Raw genomic sequence first — 17926 nt, forward strand, 5'->3', positions numbered from 1 at the left:
TTTATTGTGTTTGCTCTAGTGGAAGCTCTTTGTTTTACTGCATTTCATGCCCAATTTTTCCTAGTAAAAAGGTGAAGTGTTATTTTTATTGACCAGGCCAAGGAGAAATGCCGTATTCTAACAAACTGTGGGCAAAAAAGAGAAATCTGCCAGTAAAATTCCTCTTGGCATCAACATTCCTGATGGCTTTGAAAATTCCTGATGACTTCAACTGAAGCCAAGCGGAATGCAACCGGCTTTAACTGAAGCCAAGAGGACGCACGTCAACAACTTTGCATGTTATATCAAGCATGTTTCTCTGCCATGCAGGCGTGAAATATTCATCCACAAGAAACACGATCAAGTGGAAACTGACAATCATCGCTTTACAACATGCCAATGAAACTTTGTGTTTTCAAATGTCAGTTCCAAGCGACAGGGTCAGTTATTTTTTCATCAATTTGGCTTCAACTTTGCCGTGGATATCTTTCTCTGGTTTGTCAACATCAAAAATCTTTCTGCTCGACGGTTGGCAAAGCAGCTTGGCTCAGACTTGTTCCTTCAGGAAGTTGTACTGGTGAAACTCGGAAAGAATGATGTCAAACTTGTGGCCAGATATGGCATTGTTATTCAAAGCTTTGGATAATAGTCTTCTGACTGTGTCACGTTTGGTGATGGTGAGCGTGGTAATCTCTTGATGCTTTTTAATTTTTGCCTTAAGTTTACTGCTGGCGATAATAAGCCCTGGAGAAACAAGAGCAAAACAGGTGCCAACGCCGCCTAAGGGAATTGTGGCCAGCAGGCCAACCACAGACAGAGCCGAACCAAAGCTTGTGCTTAAAAACACTGCTGAGAGAAAACTGGAGCCTGCTGCACTCCAGTTAACGAAACTCTAGCCAAAACATCTCATCTCTTCCCGTTCAAAAAGTTTTTGGTTTTGTCGAGCAAATCACAATGAATAAAATGTGTTGTTGGACATGTAAGCCGTTTTACGAATGTTACAAACTGCAAGAGAGGAGTCTGATGAAATGAACCTTCGGGATCGGCTGCTCAAAGTACAAAGTTTCTCCGTTATTTTTTGCGACAATCGTAAGCACCACCATTATATTGTAGAAATAAAACATATTCAAAATGGATAGTGCCATGTTCAAGGACTTTCAAAAATGGGTGCAAAGGCCTGATACAAAAGCCAATTGAAAGAAGCCGCGGCCCAGACAAGTGCATGGGCCACCTTCATGAAACGGTTCCAAAATGCTGATAAAAACCAATTCATGGCACAAATAAACATTGATGAAAAGCGGAATGTGTCAGCAGAAATGTTTTTTAAGGCAGGAAAAGGCTCCCTTCAAAGCATGTTTGGTTCAGACAGGTGGTACTGGAGCCAGAAAATGAAAGCCGCTCTTGGTTTGGCAGGCATGGCAGGCTTTCCCTGTCAATTGTCGCCAATGAAAACTAAAACACCACTGCCAATCCCAGCTGTGGATTTCAAAAGAATGGTGTTGGGCCTGAAAAAAATCTTTAACCAAACCATAAACATCTACGTGACCCCAGACACCTTCTTCGTGAGAAAATTCAGAGAAATCTTTCAACAAACCAAGCTCATGCACAGCACAGCGGCTGAATCCAAGAATTGGCTAGGCAGGCCTGACAATGAAATATTGGCCCCAACAGCTCGACTTTGCCGTGTTTTGTGCGACACAGGGTTGTGGAATTTCTCGAGAAATCTTTGACAGCAGCTTGGCACTCCCGCCACAAATAAGAGCGTTTTATAAATTCCATGTGTATTCCACGTTCAGGCGCATTTTGTACCAGCTTGGCGGCATTCAGAGCATCAGTGCTTTGCCAGGCAATCCAACATTAAACAAATCCAACAACCATTATGACGTGGATTCATACAAAAGAATCTGCAACAAGTTTGGCATAAACTCCTCGAGTGATTTTCGCTACACACAAGGGGCAAACCACGGGCTTGGAAGCATATACTTTTATGCGTGAGGCCGCCCAATGAAAACAAAAAAACGCTTATCCAGACTTCAATAAATTCAGTGATGAAGACGGAAAAACAATCAAAGGAAACCTGATTTATTACATAGAGCCTGATGCCGTGCCCCAGTATCACTGGTTTGCCCCAAACACAGCCTCTGGTTTGACGCAGGCAGGTCTGGCACACATAAACCACTCAATCGAGGCGTTCGTGTACTGCATCTTGGGTGCACATGTCAATGTCCGCAGCAGTTTTCTTGGCCAAGGGAGCTGGGCAAAAGAAACCCAGAGCAAGTTTCTGGTGCTGATGGAAGACGCAATCAGACAGCCCGACCTAGCACAGAGTGTGCAAAGGTATCAGCTGGCGGTGGATCAAGCAAAAATAAGACTCAACCTTGCGGTGTGCCACGAGGCATGGCTGATGCCCGCACGAATGATAATCAACACTGAAAGCACGATCGGCTACAACAACAAGCTGGAACAGGCCGTCACCGGAATGAAACTGGGGGTAAACAACGAGGTAAACTGAGGCACAAAAAAAGCCGCACTCAAGCTCATGGCAGGCGGCCCATCACAAATCAACCTGCCCAACAGCCACCCACCTAACCCAATTCAGAAAGCAGGGCAGGCAAGCCAGCCCGCCTCGACTGGTCGAGGCGATGCCCAAACCACGTCGGACACAGAGCCACCAGCCGCTGCTCAAACCAGCCTCAGCAATGCCTCGTCTGAGAAACCGCAGCATGAAATCAACAAAATGGCAGTCATTATATGTGTGGCCATCGTCGCGGCGTTACTTTTCATGTGGCACACTTGAAGTAAACGATGGCTGCGGCAAGGATCAGCAGCCAGGCGTGCTCAGTGAAGAATCTGGCCCCCTGGCCCGCAGTCTGGCCAGGCAGCCCAGGGAGCAGGCCTTTAAGAGTCGCCCCAAGCTCGCACTGCCCTTGGCCCATTACCTGGCCTGTGTCTTTGAAAGCTTTTGAAAGCGTGCCGATGACAGCTCCTATCATAGCACCTGCGGCAAGAAGCACCACCGCCAGGGTGATGCCATTTTTTTAAAAAGTTCTCTGATCCAGTCCAAAAGTGGGCAGCACTCAATTTCACGCTGCACCGCCGCAAGCTCTCAGTCTCGGATGAAGGCTTCAGTGTCCTCGGTTTGAGCAGCAGCTTCCAGCTCGTTTTTGTGCACCTCGAGTTCTTCCAAAGAACGTGTGCTGTTGTAGGCATCTTCTAAACCCATGAGCCGCGGTTGTAAGGCCGTTTTTTGGACCTCGGCTTTGGCTAACTGTTTCAGCTGCGGCCCCTATGTGACTTTGGGCCTCCATTTCTTTTGTCAAAACCTGGATTTTGTATTGCAAAGCCTGTTGAAGCTGTTTTTTTTCTTTCAGGGCTGTTTGAATGTTGGAAAGAGCTTCTTGATGGTCTGTTTCAGCATGCTGAACTGCTTTTTGTAGGCCTGCCAAAGCCCGCCGCTGATTTGCTATTTTATCTTGCAAAGCCTGCAGCTCTCATGCAGTAGTTTGCACCCCTTGATCAAGGGCCGCTTCTGAAGTCTGTTGTTTCTGTAAGGCCCTTATCTGATTTTTTAAAACACCATTCTTTTCGCGAAAGTCGGCGGCTTTAGTGGCCTCGGTGCGTGCTTCTTGTTCAAGAGTCCCCAAAGCCTGCCGCTTGCTCGCAATATCTGCCTGGAGAGCCTGCTTGGCATCAGCCATCCAGTCTGCAGCATTCGTTTTGTTTCTCAAGGCAGCCACTGTTTTGCTCAGGGCGGTCTCTTGGGCCTGCATTTTTTGAACACAGGCTTCTGCCTCCTGGACCTCTTCCGAAGCGGTCAATTTGTCATTCGCTTTCCAGCTGAGATAAGTTCTGCTGCTGGCTTGCAAACGCTGCCTGCGCAGCCACCAGACATTGTCTTGTTTGTCATATAGCACGGCGAGCTCAGCCTGCTTGGCTGCTGGCACAGCACACGTGCTTTGTGTGGCCTGGTGCACTTTTGCCAAGCTTTGGAGCTTTTTTGGAGCTCAGCACCGACTTCGTTGATAACCTTAGCCACCTTTGGTCAACAAAAGTGTCTGCCATGGTGCCGTCGTGCTTGAAAACCCACGTGGAGCGTGAAACCACCCTGAGGCCCAAGTCGACCTGATGACTGAGGGCACGTATCTTGGCACGGGGCTAATATTTTAAGAGATGCTCAAAGAACCTCTGCAATAGCGCCCTGTGGACATCTCGATTATATATGTTGTTTATGCTATAGCTCATTACGCGGACCTTGGCCATTGCAAACCCCTCGTCTGAGATTCAAGAGGAGAGCCGAAGGTTTTGAACAAAATGGTGAGAAGGGTCGGAACGGGGTTCTTGGTAATCCTCTTCATCTGGGTCACAAACTCTAGTGTCGCCTTCTGTGGTGTAAGGCGAAGGCGCGGCGTCATCATCCTCATTGTCTTGATTTTCTTCTGGATCCCAGAGGTCATGATAGTCCCAGTTGGTTGGGCCGCTGCCAGACATCTCTCAAACATACAAGACGTTTTCAATTAATGTTTTTTGATGTAATTTTCAAACAAAAAGACCACCGTGGCCAGGATCAGCAGCCAGGTCTGCTCAGCCAGATAGCTGATGATCTGTCCAGCTGTTTTGAAAAGAAAGCTAGCGAACTGGCCGATCAGCCCAGGTAGCATCAAACTGAGCTTCATGCCTATTTCTTTGAGGCCAGCTCCCAAAGCTCTGCCTGTAGCCGCCATGGCCTTAGTAACTGTGCTCACGACTGCCCTGATCGTGTCACCAGCGGCGAGAGGGATAGCCATCACTGTGACCCCATATTTTTTGAAAATTTCCCTGATTCTTTCAGTGAGAGGCCATGCCTTTTCCCAAGCCTCGACCTGAGGTTGCAGCCACGTGAGCTCTTAATTTTTTTCGCCCACCTGGGCTTTGGCAGCTTCTCTGTCAGAGGGCGAGGCGTTCTCATCTTGGAGGATCGGCTGCTCTTCCTTGTTTTGATGCTGCAGCTTGCTTTTGCGCTCTTTTAGGTATCTAAGAGTTTTGCGCTGTTTAGCCTTTCTTCCACGGCATTTCTTTCCCTTTCTTTCGCTGCAAGGCTCACTTTGAGTCTGTGGACCTTTTCCTGGGCTTTTTCTTTGTTTTTTACTTGTTTTTCAAGCGCCGCCACTTTCAAAATTGGTTTCATTTTTTTTCAGCAGCTTGTAGCCTTTGTTGCCATGTTCTGATTGAATAGCTTCAATCTGCCCCGAGTTTTCTCGGTTTTTAGTGGAAGCTCTTGCATAGCTTGAACTTCTTGTTCCCTTTTTGCGGTGAGGTCCTGTTTTAATTGATTTTCAGCTTCGATGTCTGTTAACTTGAAAGAAGGGACAGAAGTGCAAGAGGCCCTGTGCCCAGCTCACATGGAAAAGACCTTGCAGACCATGAAGGCCCTGCGTGCCATCAAATGCATCACCTTTGACTGCACCGAAGCCATCCCTGGCGATACCCTGTACGTTTCGGTGCCCAAGCTGCATGAAAACGAGGTGCAGGTGCCTGGCTCCCTTGCGCTGCACTTTGACCTCGACATGGACAACAGGCACGCCAACAACTTCCTCATTCAGAATGTCATGCGGGCGCTGTTGGAGAAGCTGGTCGTGAAGTTTGTAGGCGTTATCTTGCAAGACACCGTGGGGTACGACATCTACAAAATGTTTGAAGACCTTTTTCTCCCGGACGAAAAACGCAATAACATGGTGTCCGAGGGAATCCAGAGCGAAGACTTGTGCAAAATACGCTCCAAAGCCGGGGACAAGAAAACCTCGGGTGTTGCCACTGAAAACAAGGTGAATGAAATCCATGGAAACAAGTATCGCATCAGGCTGGACCACCAGCTGCTGACAGACAATGGCATTTTCTACCCCCAGGCCCTTTACAATGATCTTGTATTTAATGTGACTCTTGCCCCAGCTTTACAGGTGGTCAAAGGCTCGGACCCCACCAAGCTGAAATACAAGCTGATCAACATACAGCTCAAGTACGAAATGATCCGCAGTGAGATGCTCGCAGACGAGGCACACAGCATGTACACGGGTGGCAAAGAGTTCACATACGACCACGTGATGTACCATAAAGTGGTGCCCTTCAGGAAGGACACAGACTCTCGGCTGAACATCAAAGTCAACTCCCAAAGGCGGACTATGAAAGCGATCCTCCTGCTCTTTGTGGAGCCGTATACTGCAGGCACCAGAGACTCACAAAAATACATCTTCCCTGACATAAAAAAGGTCAGCATCACCATCAACGGCTCACCCAGCATGCTGTACAACAATGGCATCAAAAGCAGGGACATGTGGGCAGAAGCCAGCCACTTCTTTGTGAAAGAAAAATGTAAAACCAAACACTTGACTCTTCAAAAGTTCTACACTGACAATAAGTTTGGGCTTCTGATCGATCTGCATTCCATGGCAGACCAAACGCTGCACAGCAGCGGCACATGGTTTGTGAACACCACCAATGGTGTCCAGCTGGAAATTGAGTGGAAGGCCTCAGACTTGAGCAACGTGAACTGCCACGTGTTTGTGATCTCTGACTCCCAGTTCAACATCATGGACAGAGATCTGGAATGTGTTCAGTTTTGAAAATGTGAACTTTGAATAAAATGGACCCCAGCAACATCCCCTTCAACGCACTCATCCTGGGGCCAACCAACTCAGGCAAAACGCAGTTCCTCTTGGACCAGTTCTGTGGGCCTTTTCGAGGCCGGTTTGATTACATCGTGCTCATCTGCCCAACGTTCGCTTATAACAAGACCCTCTACCGCTTCACTCAGAGAGATCCGTAGCTGTTTGTTATCATCTGCAAGCAACACGAAGTGGAGCTTTGTCTGAAAATAGCGAGTTTTGTTTTTGAAGGCGCCAACATCCTGATAGTCCTTGATGACTGTGCGGCCTCCAAAGATGTGAAATGGCACACCGGAGAGCTCATGAAACTCAGCTTTTCTGCCCGCCATGCAAACATCAGCATGTGGCTGCTGACCCAGCAGCTCTCCAGCATCGCGAAGCCATTCTGTGAAAATGTGGTGGCCATTGTGCTGTTTTACACCTCTTTGGCCAAGACCATGAAGGCGATTTTTGAAGATTACGTTGGAGAGCTTTCGCAAGATGACCTCAAGCGGCTGATTGCAAGGCTGAAAGAGCACCTCGTGTTTTCTCTCTGCCCCCTTACATGACCAAATTTTTGAATTAAAAAAACACAAACGGAGGGCAAATGGCAGCCCAGGTGACTGATGAAATGGAAGAAGTCATGCAGCTGCTCGAAAGCGAGCCCTCAGGCTCTCCCGACAGCAAACCCCTGGTTCAAACAGACATCTCGTTCATGCGTGAACTGCTGGCGATTCTTGTTTGCACAGGCAAAGCAAAACAAGCCATTGGTGTACACCTGACACATGAACAGATGAAGCGCTTTACTGATAAAGAAGTTGAAAAGCACTACAAAAGATACGAGGCTCACGTGGGTGCCAAAACCACTGAAACTTTGACTGAAAGCTTTCTTAAGTTTGCCATAAATGCGCTTGGCATAGTAGTGCAGGTCAAAAATGCCGAAGCTTTGCAGAATGAGCTGTCTGACCAGGCAGGCAGCCTTGCCTTGAAATGTGGACGGATGCTCGCAGTGATCAATGTGGCGCTCATCAGAACCAAACATATAGATTTTAGTCCGCCGCATCTGCTTATCGAGGCGCCCCCACCTCTGCTGGTCGAGGCTGCTGAAGTACCTAGCTTAGCAATTCCTGAGGTACCTAGCTCAACAACTGCTGAATAATTAGTCAGCATTCCTCAATTAAATATTGTTGTTGAATAACATAATGGCCCATCCAGAAACTTCTCAAACTGGGAATGATTCAGAAACCACTCAAACTGCGGCTGATTTAGAAACCACTCAAACTGTGGCCACTCAGGAACAGGTGACTTCAAAAATACCAACCACCCGGCCAGTTGCTGCAAAAAACCCATAACAGGTGACTGCGGCCAAAGCCGTCCCTGCAAAAACAAGAGGTGCGCGAAGCACAGAAAAAAGCCGCTGAAGTCACTGAAGCTGCAGGCCTTGTTCCTTCTTTCAGTGAAAGGAAAAAGCAGCCATCGACTGATGAGGTGTCCAATGAACACACAAAAAATGTTATCAGCATGACTCAGTGGCTCAATATATTCAGCATTTTTGTTTCAATCGTCGGGATCTACTACAAACGCTAAGAGATAAAAAAGGTTTTCAATCCCGCACCTCTTCCTGCCCTGCTAACAGAGCCACCTGTACATGTGGATATGCAGCGGCTCAAGCCAGTTAAAACAAGAGGGCTCCAGTCGATGGATTGACATTTGAAAAGAAAACACACAGCTGAATACGATGTCGGAGAACAAGCTCGTTAAAACAATCATGGATGCGGCCGTTCTCACCGACTTAACCACTGGCATCGGCTGGATTGCAAAAAAAGTGGTGAAAGAGAACTTTACCGCCAACCCCAGTGGAAGCGCCATGAACTATGCAGAATTTATGGCTGTCCTGGCAGGCAGCATCGCACTCAAAGATTACAAAAAGATCCTCTCGACCTTGGGCTAGAAAAAAGAAACATAGCTTTTAACATTAGCGAGCATTGCGATGATGATCAGGGGCACTATTTTTAACGCAGCTGCTTTTACTGGCGGGAACTATCTTGTCAAATATTTGTCTGGCAACAGCGGGAAGGCCACCTTAGAAGAGAGAACGCGGCATGACAAAGCCCTTGAAGCTTATCAGGCCGCTATGGCCAAATACACGCGTGGCCGCACCAAGCTTCTGGATTGGATTCAAACCAACAGAGAAATCAAAGAACAGGCGAAGCAGAACTTCACGAACACTGATTACATGTTCAAACTCTATAACCAGGCCCACCCAGACAAACAAATCACCCCACTCAAAGAGTCTTGGTTTGCTGACTTATCAGCCCAGTGAGCAGCAGAAACAAGGCGAGCTGCTTTTTGTGGGCGGTAGCATGTTCGCTCTCGGCTATGCAGCTTTCCGTTTTCTTTGAATAAACACCTCCTGTTACAATATCTGATCCCTCTAGAGAAAGCAAATGGACACCAAGCTTGCCAAAATCTACTACAGGCCCCTGGGCTACTGGAAAGGCATAGCTGCCATCAAAAAATTAGCAGACGCTGCAAAAGTCCCTGAAGAAACTGCCAAACAGTGGTTCATCAAACAGGCCCTCTGGCAGATCTATCTCTCTGCCCCGCGCTACATTCCTTGGCCCAAATTCGACGTATCGGCGCCTAACGCGGTCCACCAAAAGGACCTTTTTCTGCCTTACAACAAGCTTCCGCGTGGGCATAAAATTTACAAATATGTGCTGACTGTTCTCAACGTCGCCAGCCATTACAAAGAGGCTGAGCCTCAGACCTCCAAAGACTCTGCAGAGGTTGCAAAAGCTTTTCAGTCTATTTGCAAGCGCAGCCCTTTGACATGGCCTCAGCTGCTGCAGGTCGACCCCAGGTGCAAGTTTATGGGAAGCGTGAAAACAGAAATGGAAAACCACAAAACAACCATTCGCTGTGGGTGCCCTGACACTCACAGAGACCAAGCAGTCGTGGAGCATTTCAACCGCACACTCGCTGAACGCTTGTTCGGGCATTAGTATGCCGTAGAAATGCTACTGCCTTCTGGCCAGCGGTCGTCTGCCTAGCTCAAAAGGCTCCCCGACATTGTTGTCGCTCTTAACAGCAAAGTCACTAGTCTTATTGGGAAAAAAACACCAGCTGTTGCAATCAAAGAGAAATCTGTCTCTTCCAAACCCTCTACAAAGTATTCCAGACCTATTGACTTGAAAGAAAAAAAGGTACCCCACTCATCAATGAAAGATATTTGTATCAGCCCAGTGAACTTGAAGGGGGAACTAAATGAGCCACAGGCCCAGTCTGGTCTTTGAAAGTATACCATCTTGAAAAAACTGTAACTTAACAGAACAAACTTGTTGTCTATTATTTGTCTGACGGGCCTAAGCATGGCTTTGTTCATGAAGAGCTGTTGGTTGTACCTCCAAATACGCAGCTTCCTTCCGAACAAGTCCGTGCCTGATGATGTCTTTGTGTCCGTATGCCAGTGTGTGCACGCCGTCTTCTGCAATCCCCCACTTTGTGTTGAACACTGACAGTGAGACCTTCTCCATGTGCATCCCGTAGATCTCGTGCCCCTCGCTTAGCAAGATGTTCATCCCATGCCAGAACTTTTTTTCTCAAACAGTGCCTCTTTGTGTTGCTCATGCTGGTTCTCTTTTTCTACCATGTACTTTTTTACTCCCTTGGCTCTCTTGACATTTTTTTCTTTTTCTTCCATGATCGCATACATTTTCGGCCATATAGCTACCGCTTCATTGATCACCCTTCCCGCGCACTCGTCTCTCATCTTTCCCAGCACCTTTTTGTTTACGCTGCTGTAAAGTGGGTGCTCTTTGGGATAATTGCTTGTATCGTACAGGATGAGGTCTTCAGCCATGTCTCTGTAGACGTCGTCCATCTCGATTTCCATCAGCAGGCTGTCAGTGTCTGTGTAAATCAACTTGCACTTGGCACCATACCAGGCTTTCATCTGGTTGTAGAAGAAGTCGTACATCAAAATCTTGCTGTTCTCTTAGATCGTCATGCCGGTGTAGATCGGCTTGTCCAAGATCAGCCGCGTTTTGTGCATGCCCACCAGGTCGTTTCCAAATATCTCGTGCCTTTCATACGAGGGGCTGGCCACCAGACGCTGGATCTTGTCGCTCTTCCAGCTGGGGATGATCTTCATGTCGATGCAGTTTCTCAGGTTTTCCATCGTTTTGCCAAACACCGAGTTCTTCATCAGTTTGTAGAAGTTGGTTTCGAATTCACTCTTTGCTTCTTTCCTGAACTCTGTGTTCATCTGGATGTAAGGCTCCATCCACAACTCCTGGTTGCACTCGATCACTCGGTGGACCTTTTTCAAACGCAACCCCTGGCTGAGATAAAACTGCAGGTTGTTGTAATGGACAGCATAATAATTACTGCTTTTGTCCTCCAGCGTGAGCACCAGTTTCTCGCTTTTCGCGAAGTCTAGCCCAGTTCGTCCATCATCCTTTTTTGGTATTCTGACATCTGCTCCAGCCCGATCGCCTTTTTCTCTGGCGTGAGCAGGTAGCTGTTGTGGGATTTGTTTAGCTCCCCTGGATAATCGAAGTCCACCTCCAAGACCCACCCTTTTGTTGAGTTTTCTTTCAGTTTCATAATTTGCTGTTGGGTGGGCATCACTGTCTTCCACTTGAAGCCTCCTTTGGGCAGCAGCAGGCTCATGGCCCAGGTATACAGATTGTTTGCGTCCAGGTATGTGATGAATTTGTGTGGCTTAATGGGGTCATAGTCGGCAGCCTGTGGGTGGTTGGCCTTCGTGTATCACTTGCTCACCATCGAGATGCCGCCCCGCATGCCTTTTTCGATGAACAGGTGCATGTCCAGGTCAGTCAAAAGCTCCAGCTCTATGCCGGTCTTTTTCAGCAGCGCGTCCCAGCTCAGACTGGGGGTTGTGTAATAATGTACTGGATCTAGCCCGTACCTTCCGAACGCAGACTTTTTGGAAGTTTTCAAACGCATCTGCCAGCAGCACGATGTCGGTTTTCACATATAGATCACAATAGTTGCCGAGGGTTTTGCATCCGAACTTGGCCCAGACCTTCTTTGCGTGGGTGTACTCTTCATTTGTTATCCCTTTTCCAGCCAGCTTCAAGAAGAACTCTTCTTTGGCGCAGAGCTCTTTCTTGGCGAACCTTTGAAAGCCGTCCATGTATTCGTAAGGATAAATCCCTTTTTTTCAAGAGCAGCTTCCTCTTTTTGATGTCTCCGTAAGTTTTTTGTTATTTTCATCTCTTCTGTTGTGCTATCCTTTACCAGCACATCTAGGCTGCTCATCATGAAATTTAGGCTGTCTATGAACTTCAGGTTTCCAAGTGAAAAGGAGATGTATTTCTCTGTGTTGTTCGGAATGTAGCTTATTTCCCCCTGCACCCATGCCATGGCCTGCATCAGGAGATGTCCATCGTATCCTTGCAAGTTGTGAAAGACCACTGGAATGGGCATTCTGGGGTTTAGGCAGAGCTCCAGCTTCCAGGCATTGTGCGCATCCCCCCAATATTTCCCTGTGATGTGGCAGTGGTCCTTCACCGCCTCTCTGTAGTTGTTCACCAACAGTGGCACTTTGCAAAATATGCAGTCTTCGCTGTCAGGGCCTTTGGGCTGTCTCTCTCTCAGAGGCCCCATGAACCCCTTCCTGGCCTGGTAATAGCACCGTTTGTGGCTTTTGTGGTACTCGCCAGTGTTAGGGTTGTACACATCAAACTCTCCCTTTACCAGACTTTCATTGCAGATGTGGCATTTGGTCATGCTGTTGCATCGATGCCAGTTATCCAGCATCATCACAAGTGGCTTTTTGTTGGCCAGCTCGGCCCTTATAAGCTTTTCATCGTTCAGGAGGCTCACCAAGAACCTGTGCACCATGTCTTTCCCACGGTACATGAATGGGCCATGCATCTGGCCGTTGCTTTTCATGATTATGGGCTCGTGGACCTCTGTTTTGATTGTTGCCTGACTTTCTTTGATGCAGCCATATATCTTCCTTATCAAAGACTCAAAGTCAGTGTAAACCACAAACGGTGCTTTCATCTGCTTGTGGTGATTCTTGAACTTGACTTTGTTTTTACCCTCTTTGGGCAACTCTGTCCTTGTTGGCCTTTTCAGCTGCCCCATGCATTTGGGTTTGTGTCTTTCCAGCAACTCTGCTGTCGTGAAACCATGCAGACAGCATTCGCTGCTGTTATGCCTGCTTTGGTCATACAACAAAGCGTTCAACCTTCTCACGAAGGTATGAGATTTTTCATTGTTCTGTATCAACATCAACTTGATTCTCAGGAGACTTCCCTCTTTTTCACTGAGCCTATGCATTATCATGCGCTCTTTTTCCCACCCAAACACATTTATAGCCAGGTGCAGGTTCTGCTTTTCTAGCTTATTTATCTGTGATACAGGTGTTGGGAAGTCTATTCCCGTAAAATTCAGCCCGTCTTCTGTGGGATAGCTTGACGTTCTTGCAACATTTTTACCAACTGTTGCTGGAAATAAAGCCGCACAGAGCCCACCTCAAGCACTCGTTGTCTCTGTTTTGGACATTGATGATTGCTTTGTTGTTTTGTAGCTTTTTGGGCAGCGGCATGTAACTGCCTCCACGAAGGGGCTGGTATTGAGCGACATTAACGAAAGCTTCCAAGACGCCTTCTACCACCCAGCCTGAACCTCTTTGACACCAGGCTTCCATTTCACCTTTGACTTCATCAATGAATCTGCAAAATACGCTATTTACTGTTGCCGCTTTGTTTCTGTTAAAAACCATGGGGTCTCTCCGTTTGAAATAGTGTTCCATTTCCTGTTTTTCACCATCTCTAGTTATCAAAAAATAAACATTAAGCGCGAACTGCATTTTGACGCTTTTCAGGGTTTTAATTTCATTCTCTATCACTTCATTGAATCTTGCTTACGTTTTTTTGTGTGAATTTCAGAAGGTCTGCTTTGAATTTATAGGCTTCTGGAACTGCCATTTTCTATACACGAAGACGTTCGTTGAAGTTGGTTCTTACCAAATCAAAATTAAAATCCCTGCTGGGCCTTATAGGGGGCTGAAGTCTTGCGTTCTCTTTGTGCTAGATAAGACCATAAAACATCTCTATCACATCAGATGAAAACCTTGACGTGGCCATGGTTGCTTTATACCAAGGCAGGCGGCTTGTTCAATTGGAAAATAAGTCTAGGACTACTCTCGACAGCAGCGGGCAATGTTGATTTTGGGGCAGATAAGGTCAATGCCGGCGGTATAACACACATGTATAATGGGGGTTTTGGGAACGGGCCAATTCTGGCCTCTTATTTTGAGTCGAGCCGCGAGGTGAGACTCAAAATAAGCCAGAATTGGCCCGGTCCCAAAACCCCCATTATACATGTGTGAGAACTTGCCAGTTTTGTCTTGACTAACGCGAATTGAGCAGGAATCAGCCCAAGACCCCTTTTATACTTATCTTCAACAATAGTTCGTATAGTGTGATCATCCAGGTGACTGATCTTTCGACAACCTGAGCGGAAATCATCTTGAGTCAAGTGAATAGTGTTTGTCAGTCGATGATGTTATAACTCTGGTCCGTTGAATGTTATTGGTCAGTTTAGCCATGATGGTGTTGGCTGAAAGACTCGTGTAAAGTTTGCCATCAGTCATTGGTGGGTTTCGATCCGTCTATTGTTAATCAAATTGGTCGGTTTTTTGGTCCATGTATTGTTTAGTCGGTCTGTTAGAAGTGCGTTTCTCAGTTTCGTTTCCGTCATGGATAAGTTGTTTGTAAGGCGCTGGTAGTTGTTGATATCTGTTAAGAGGCGTTTGTTCTAGGTTAGTGTACCAGCTTTCCAGATTCAATTGTTGAAAATAGTTTGTACTGTAGGTTAAGCACTGAGCAGAGTCCCAGTCAATGTTGTGGTTTGTCAGTTGATGATGTACAGCAATGTGATTGTTGGCATCACCATTTCTAGTGACTCATTTGTGTTCAGTCAGTCTCGTGTTAAGGTTTCTGCCAGTCTCACCAATGTGGGAAGCCTGACAGTCGGAGCATTTGATCTTGCAGAACTGCAAAAGACAGTGTACAGAAAACCGACGCATACCGACAGATTACTTGACGAATCATCCTACAACCTGACTTCACACAAAGCCACAACTATAAAGACTTTGAAGAGATGAGCGCAACTAGTTTGAGACACACCAGACAGCTGAGGTGACTTCAGCCCTACAACATCTATGTAGCCCAAAAACCTACAACTACATTACGACACTTACTGACCAACGTGAAAGACCGTGACGAACCTAACAACAGGCAGGGAGCAATTTACAAGATCAAATGCTCCGACTGCCAGGCTTCCTACATTGGTGAGACTGGCAGAAACCTTAACACAAGACTGACTGAACACAAACGAGCCACTAGAAATGGTGATGCCAACAATCACATTGCTGTACATCATCAACTGACAAACCACAACATTGACTGGGACTCTGCTCAGTGCTTAACCTACAGTACAAACTATTTTCAACGACTCTGGAAAGCTGGTACACTAACCTAGAACAAATGCCTCTCAACAGATATCAACAACTACTGGCGCCTTACAAACGACTTATCCACAACGGAAACGAAACTGACAAACGGACTTCTAACAGACCGACTTAACAATACATGGACCAAAACACCGACCAATTTGACTAACAATAGACGGATCGAAACCCACCAATGACTGATGACAAACTTTACATGAGTCTTTCAGCCAATACCATCATGGCTAAACTGACCAATAACATTCAATGGACCAGACTTATAACATCATCAACTGACAAACACTATTCACTTGACTCTGAAGATGACTTCTGCTCAGGTTGTCGAAACATCAGTCACCAACAAGAGTTCTTTTCAGAACTACCCTCACCTGGACAATCACACTAGACAAACTACTGATACTCCTGGGTTCAAACCATTTACTATGTAATCTCCGACAAGTAATCCTAGAAGGTTGGCCTAACAACATTCAGGAGTGCGATCCAGTCTTGCACCCTTTCTTCCAGTTTCGTGATGCACTGATTGTTCATGGGAACCTGGTTTTCCACGGACCTCACCTGATTGTCCTCACTACCCTCAGAAAGGAGTTTATGTTCCTAGCTCACTCAAGTCACAATGGCCTGGGGGGCGCCTTCACTGACTTCACAAGTGCATGGTCTGGCCCAGAATGAGTGCCCAAATGAAGGATTTCGAGGGTCAGTGTGATGTTTGCCTTACACATCATGACTCACAAGTACAGGAACCATTACTTCAACACGAATTTCCACGTCATCCTTGGGCAAGGTTGCTGCAGACATCTGTTTTCACTCAGGCCAAACTCTGCTGGTTGTTGTCAACTATTTCAGTAACTTCATAGAGGTTGATTTCCTTTCATCTGAAACCTTCAAGTCGGTGATCAGAAGTCTGATGGCCACCTTTAGCCAATTTGGAGTGCCAGATACGCTGGTCATGGATAATGGGCCTTGCTTTGCCTCGCCTGAGTTTGTGAAATTCGTAGACAAGTGGAACTTTCAGCATGTTACTTCGAGTCCCCATTATCTGCAAAGTAATGGCGAGGCTGAGAATGCCGTTCATACTGTTAAAAGTCTGTCCACGAAGTGTTGAGTTGCTGGTGTCAGTGAATTCCAAGCTCTCCTTGATTGGTGTAATACTCTGAGTGATGGCATGGATACGAGTCCTGCACAACATCTTTCAGGCGGCTGCTGTAAGACTTCACTGCCAACTTCTGGATCTCTTCTAGGACCTGAATTTAGCTTCGTCAACGACGCTGCTAAACTGTGTACTTGGAAAGAGCATCAGTGCAGGTACTTTAATCTTCGCAAGTGTGTCCTTTGCCCTGTGAAGGCTGGGGAAACTATCCACATCTGTTCACATACTGGAACATGGAAACCAGCTGAGTGTCTCAGAGAAGTTGCTACCTGATCGTACGAGGCTCTAGTTGATGGAGCGGTTCGTCATCGAAATTGAAAGGACATATGGCAAACTGCTGAACAACAGAATGTACAGACATCTGAGGAAGTTGAACCGTTTGCCGAAGTTCAAAGTCAGGCTCTGTGTCAATGCTAAGTTCAGCTTGTTACTTTTAATTTACTGTCAATGAACTGAGACCACAGGGGACCCGAACAACAACATAATCAATTACATTCATGTAAAATAAATAAAAGGTTATTCAGGTGTTTGTTTACACACCAACATTCTCTAGTTAAATGTGACTTTTGTGTCCATTCATTTAACCCACTAACCAGGTGATTCAAATTCCAAAACTGCACAACTTTCAAAAATGGCTGAGAGAGGAAGCACTTTTAAGGACTTTGCTAACCAATTCTGGTGACCAGAAATTGTGTGACTATTGGTGACCAGACGTGACATCTCCTAATCGACAGACCAACAGTTGTAATTAGAGTTTTTGGAAAAAAGAGAACATTGCACGGAACACAAGATTCGGGAGGAGTTGTACAACGCAGGAGAGCAAAGGAATAAAAACTGGATTTGTAATAAATTGAGTGACTTTGAGTGTACCCCCAAATTTGGTACCCTGGCTTGACACCCTTTTGCACAGAAATTTTGTTCAAAAGTAGTGGAAAGAGAACTTAAGACTATCTAGAAGTATGTTGAAATATATTGTCTGAGTGGCTGGTCTGGATTTGGTTTAATTTTTTGCAATGAAAACAAACCTTGCTGAAATGGAACCAAATGAGATTGATGCAATCTGGACACCACAGGGTTTGAGATACCATGCGATTGCAAGCGGACTTAATATATATGTCACCTCAACCTTGGTTACTGACCTAATTCTCAAACCTTCAAGATGGGCCAGTGACTATATGAGATTATGCAATAATATTGCATAATCTCACAAAAAAGTGAAAGTTCCTAGATTTTAAAAACATGTTGTTGCCCCAGGCTACGTGGTTAAAAATGTTCAATGCATTGGTTTGCTTTGTACTGATCCAGTACAACATGCATCAAATATCAAATAGTGTAAAAAACAAACAAATACTGCAGGATGGCTGGGAATACTTAGTGTAACTATTAATCAATACCATACATATACATGTAAAGCTCTTCCAATGCTATTATGTGTCTGTTTTGTAAGGCTGACAATATAGTACACAAAAATGCAGTGTTACTTTACATGTAGCCATATACATACATAAAGCTTATTTTAAATTTTGTCAGCATAATTAATTTACTTACACAATCTTCAGAAAACACAGACAGACTAAGAAATGGTCCAAGAAGAGACAGTTTCTCAATCTCCTTTCCCTCTGCTTTTGATAATGGAGATGGTATCCATAGATCAGTTAAGGTCACCATCTA

The 17926-nt window shown here is 46.0% G+C and overlaps 1 protein-coding gene and 1 pseudogene across 3 annotated transcripts in view; both read right to left on the reverse strand.

Annotated features, from left to right (window-relative positions):
• Nucleotides 1-17926, reverse strand: part of LOC110057937 (ubiquitin conjugation factor E4 B-like) — a 320893-nt gene that overhangs the window by 178275 nt on the left and 124692 nt on the right. For all 3 annotated transcript variants that reach the window (XM_089283777.1, XM_089283778.1, XM_089283776.1), the window contains exon 10: nucleotides 17804-17923. In XM_089283777.1, coding sequence (XP_089139903.1) covers nucleotides 17804-17923 — 120 coding nt within the window. The remainder of the gene's footprint in view (nucleotides 1-17803; nucleotides 17924-17926) is intronic.
• On the reverse strand, nucleotides 5038-14174 carry LOC149116763 (uncharacterized; annotated as a pseudogene).

This window comes from Orbicella faveolata, unplaced genomic scaffold (assembly GCF_042242905.1).
Source record: "Orbicella faveolata isolate gen_17 unplaced genomic scaffold, um_ofav_v1 contig_12, whole genome shotgun sequence".
Taxonomy (NCBI): domain Eukaryota; kingdom Metazoa; phylum Cnidaria; class Anthozoa; order Scleractinia; family Merulinidae; genus Orbicella; species Orbicella faveolata.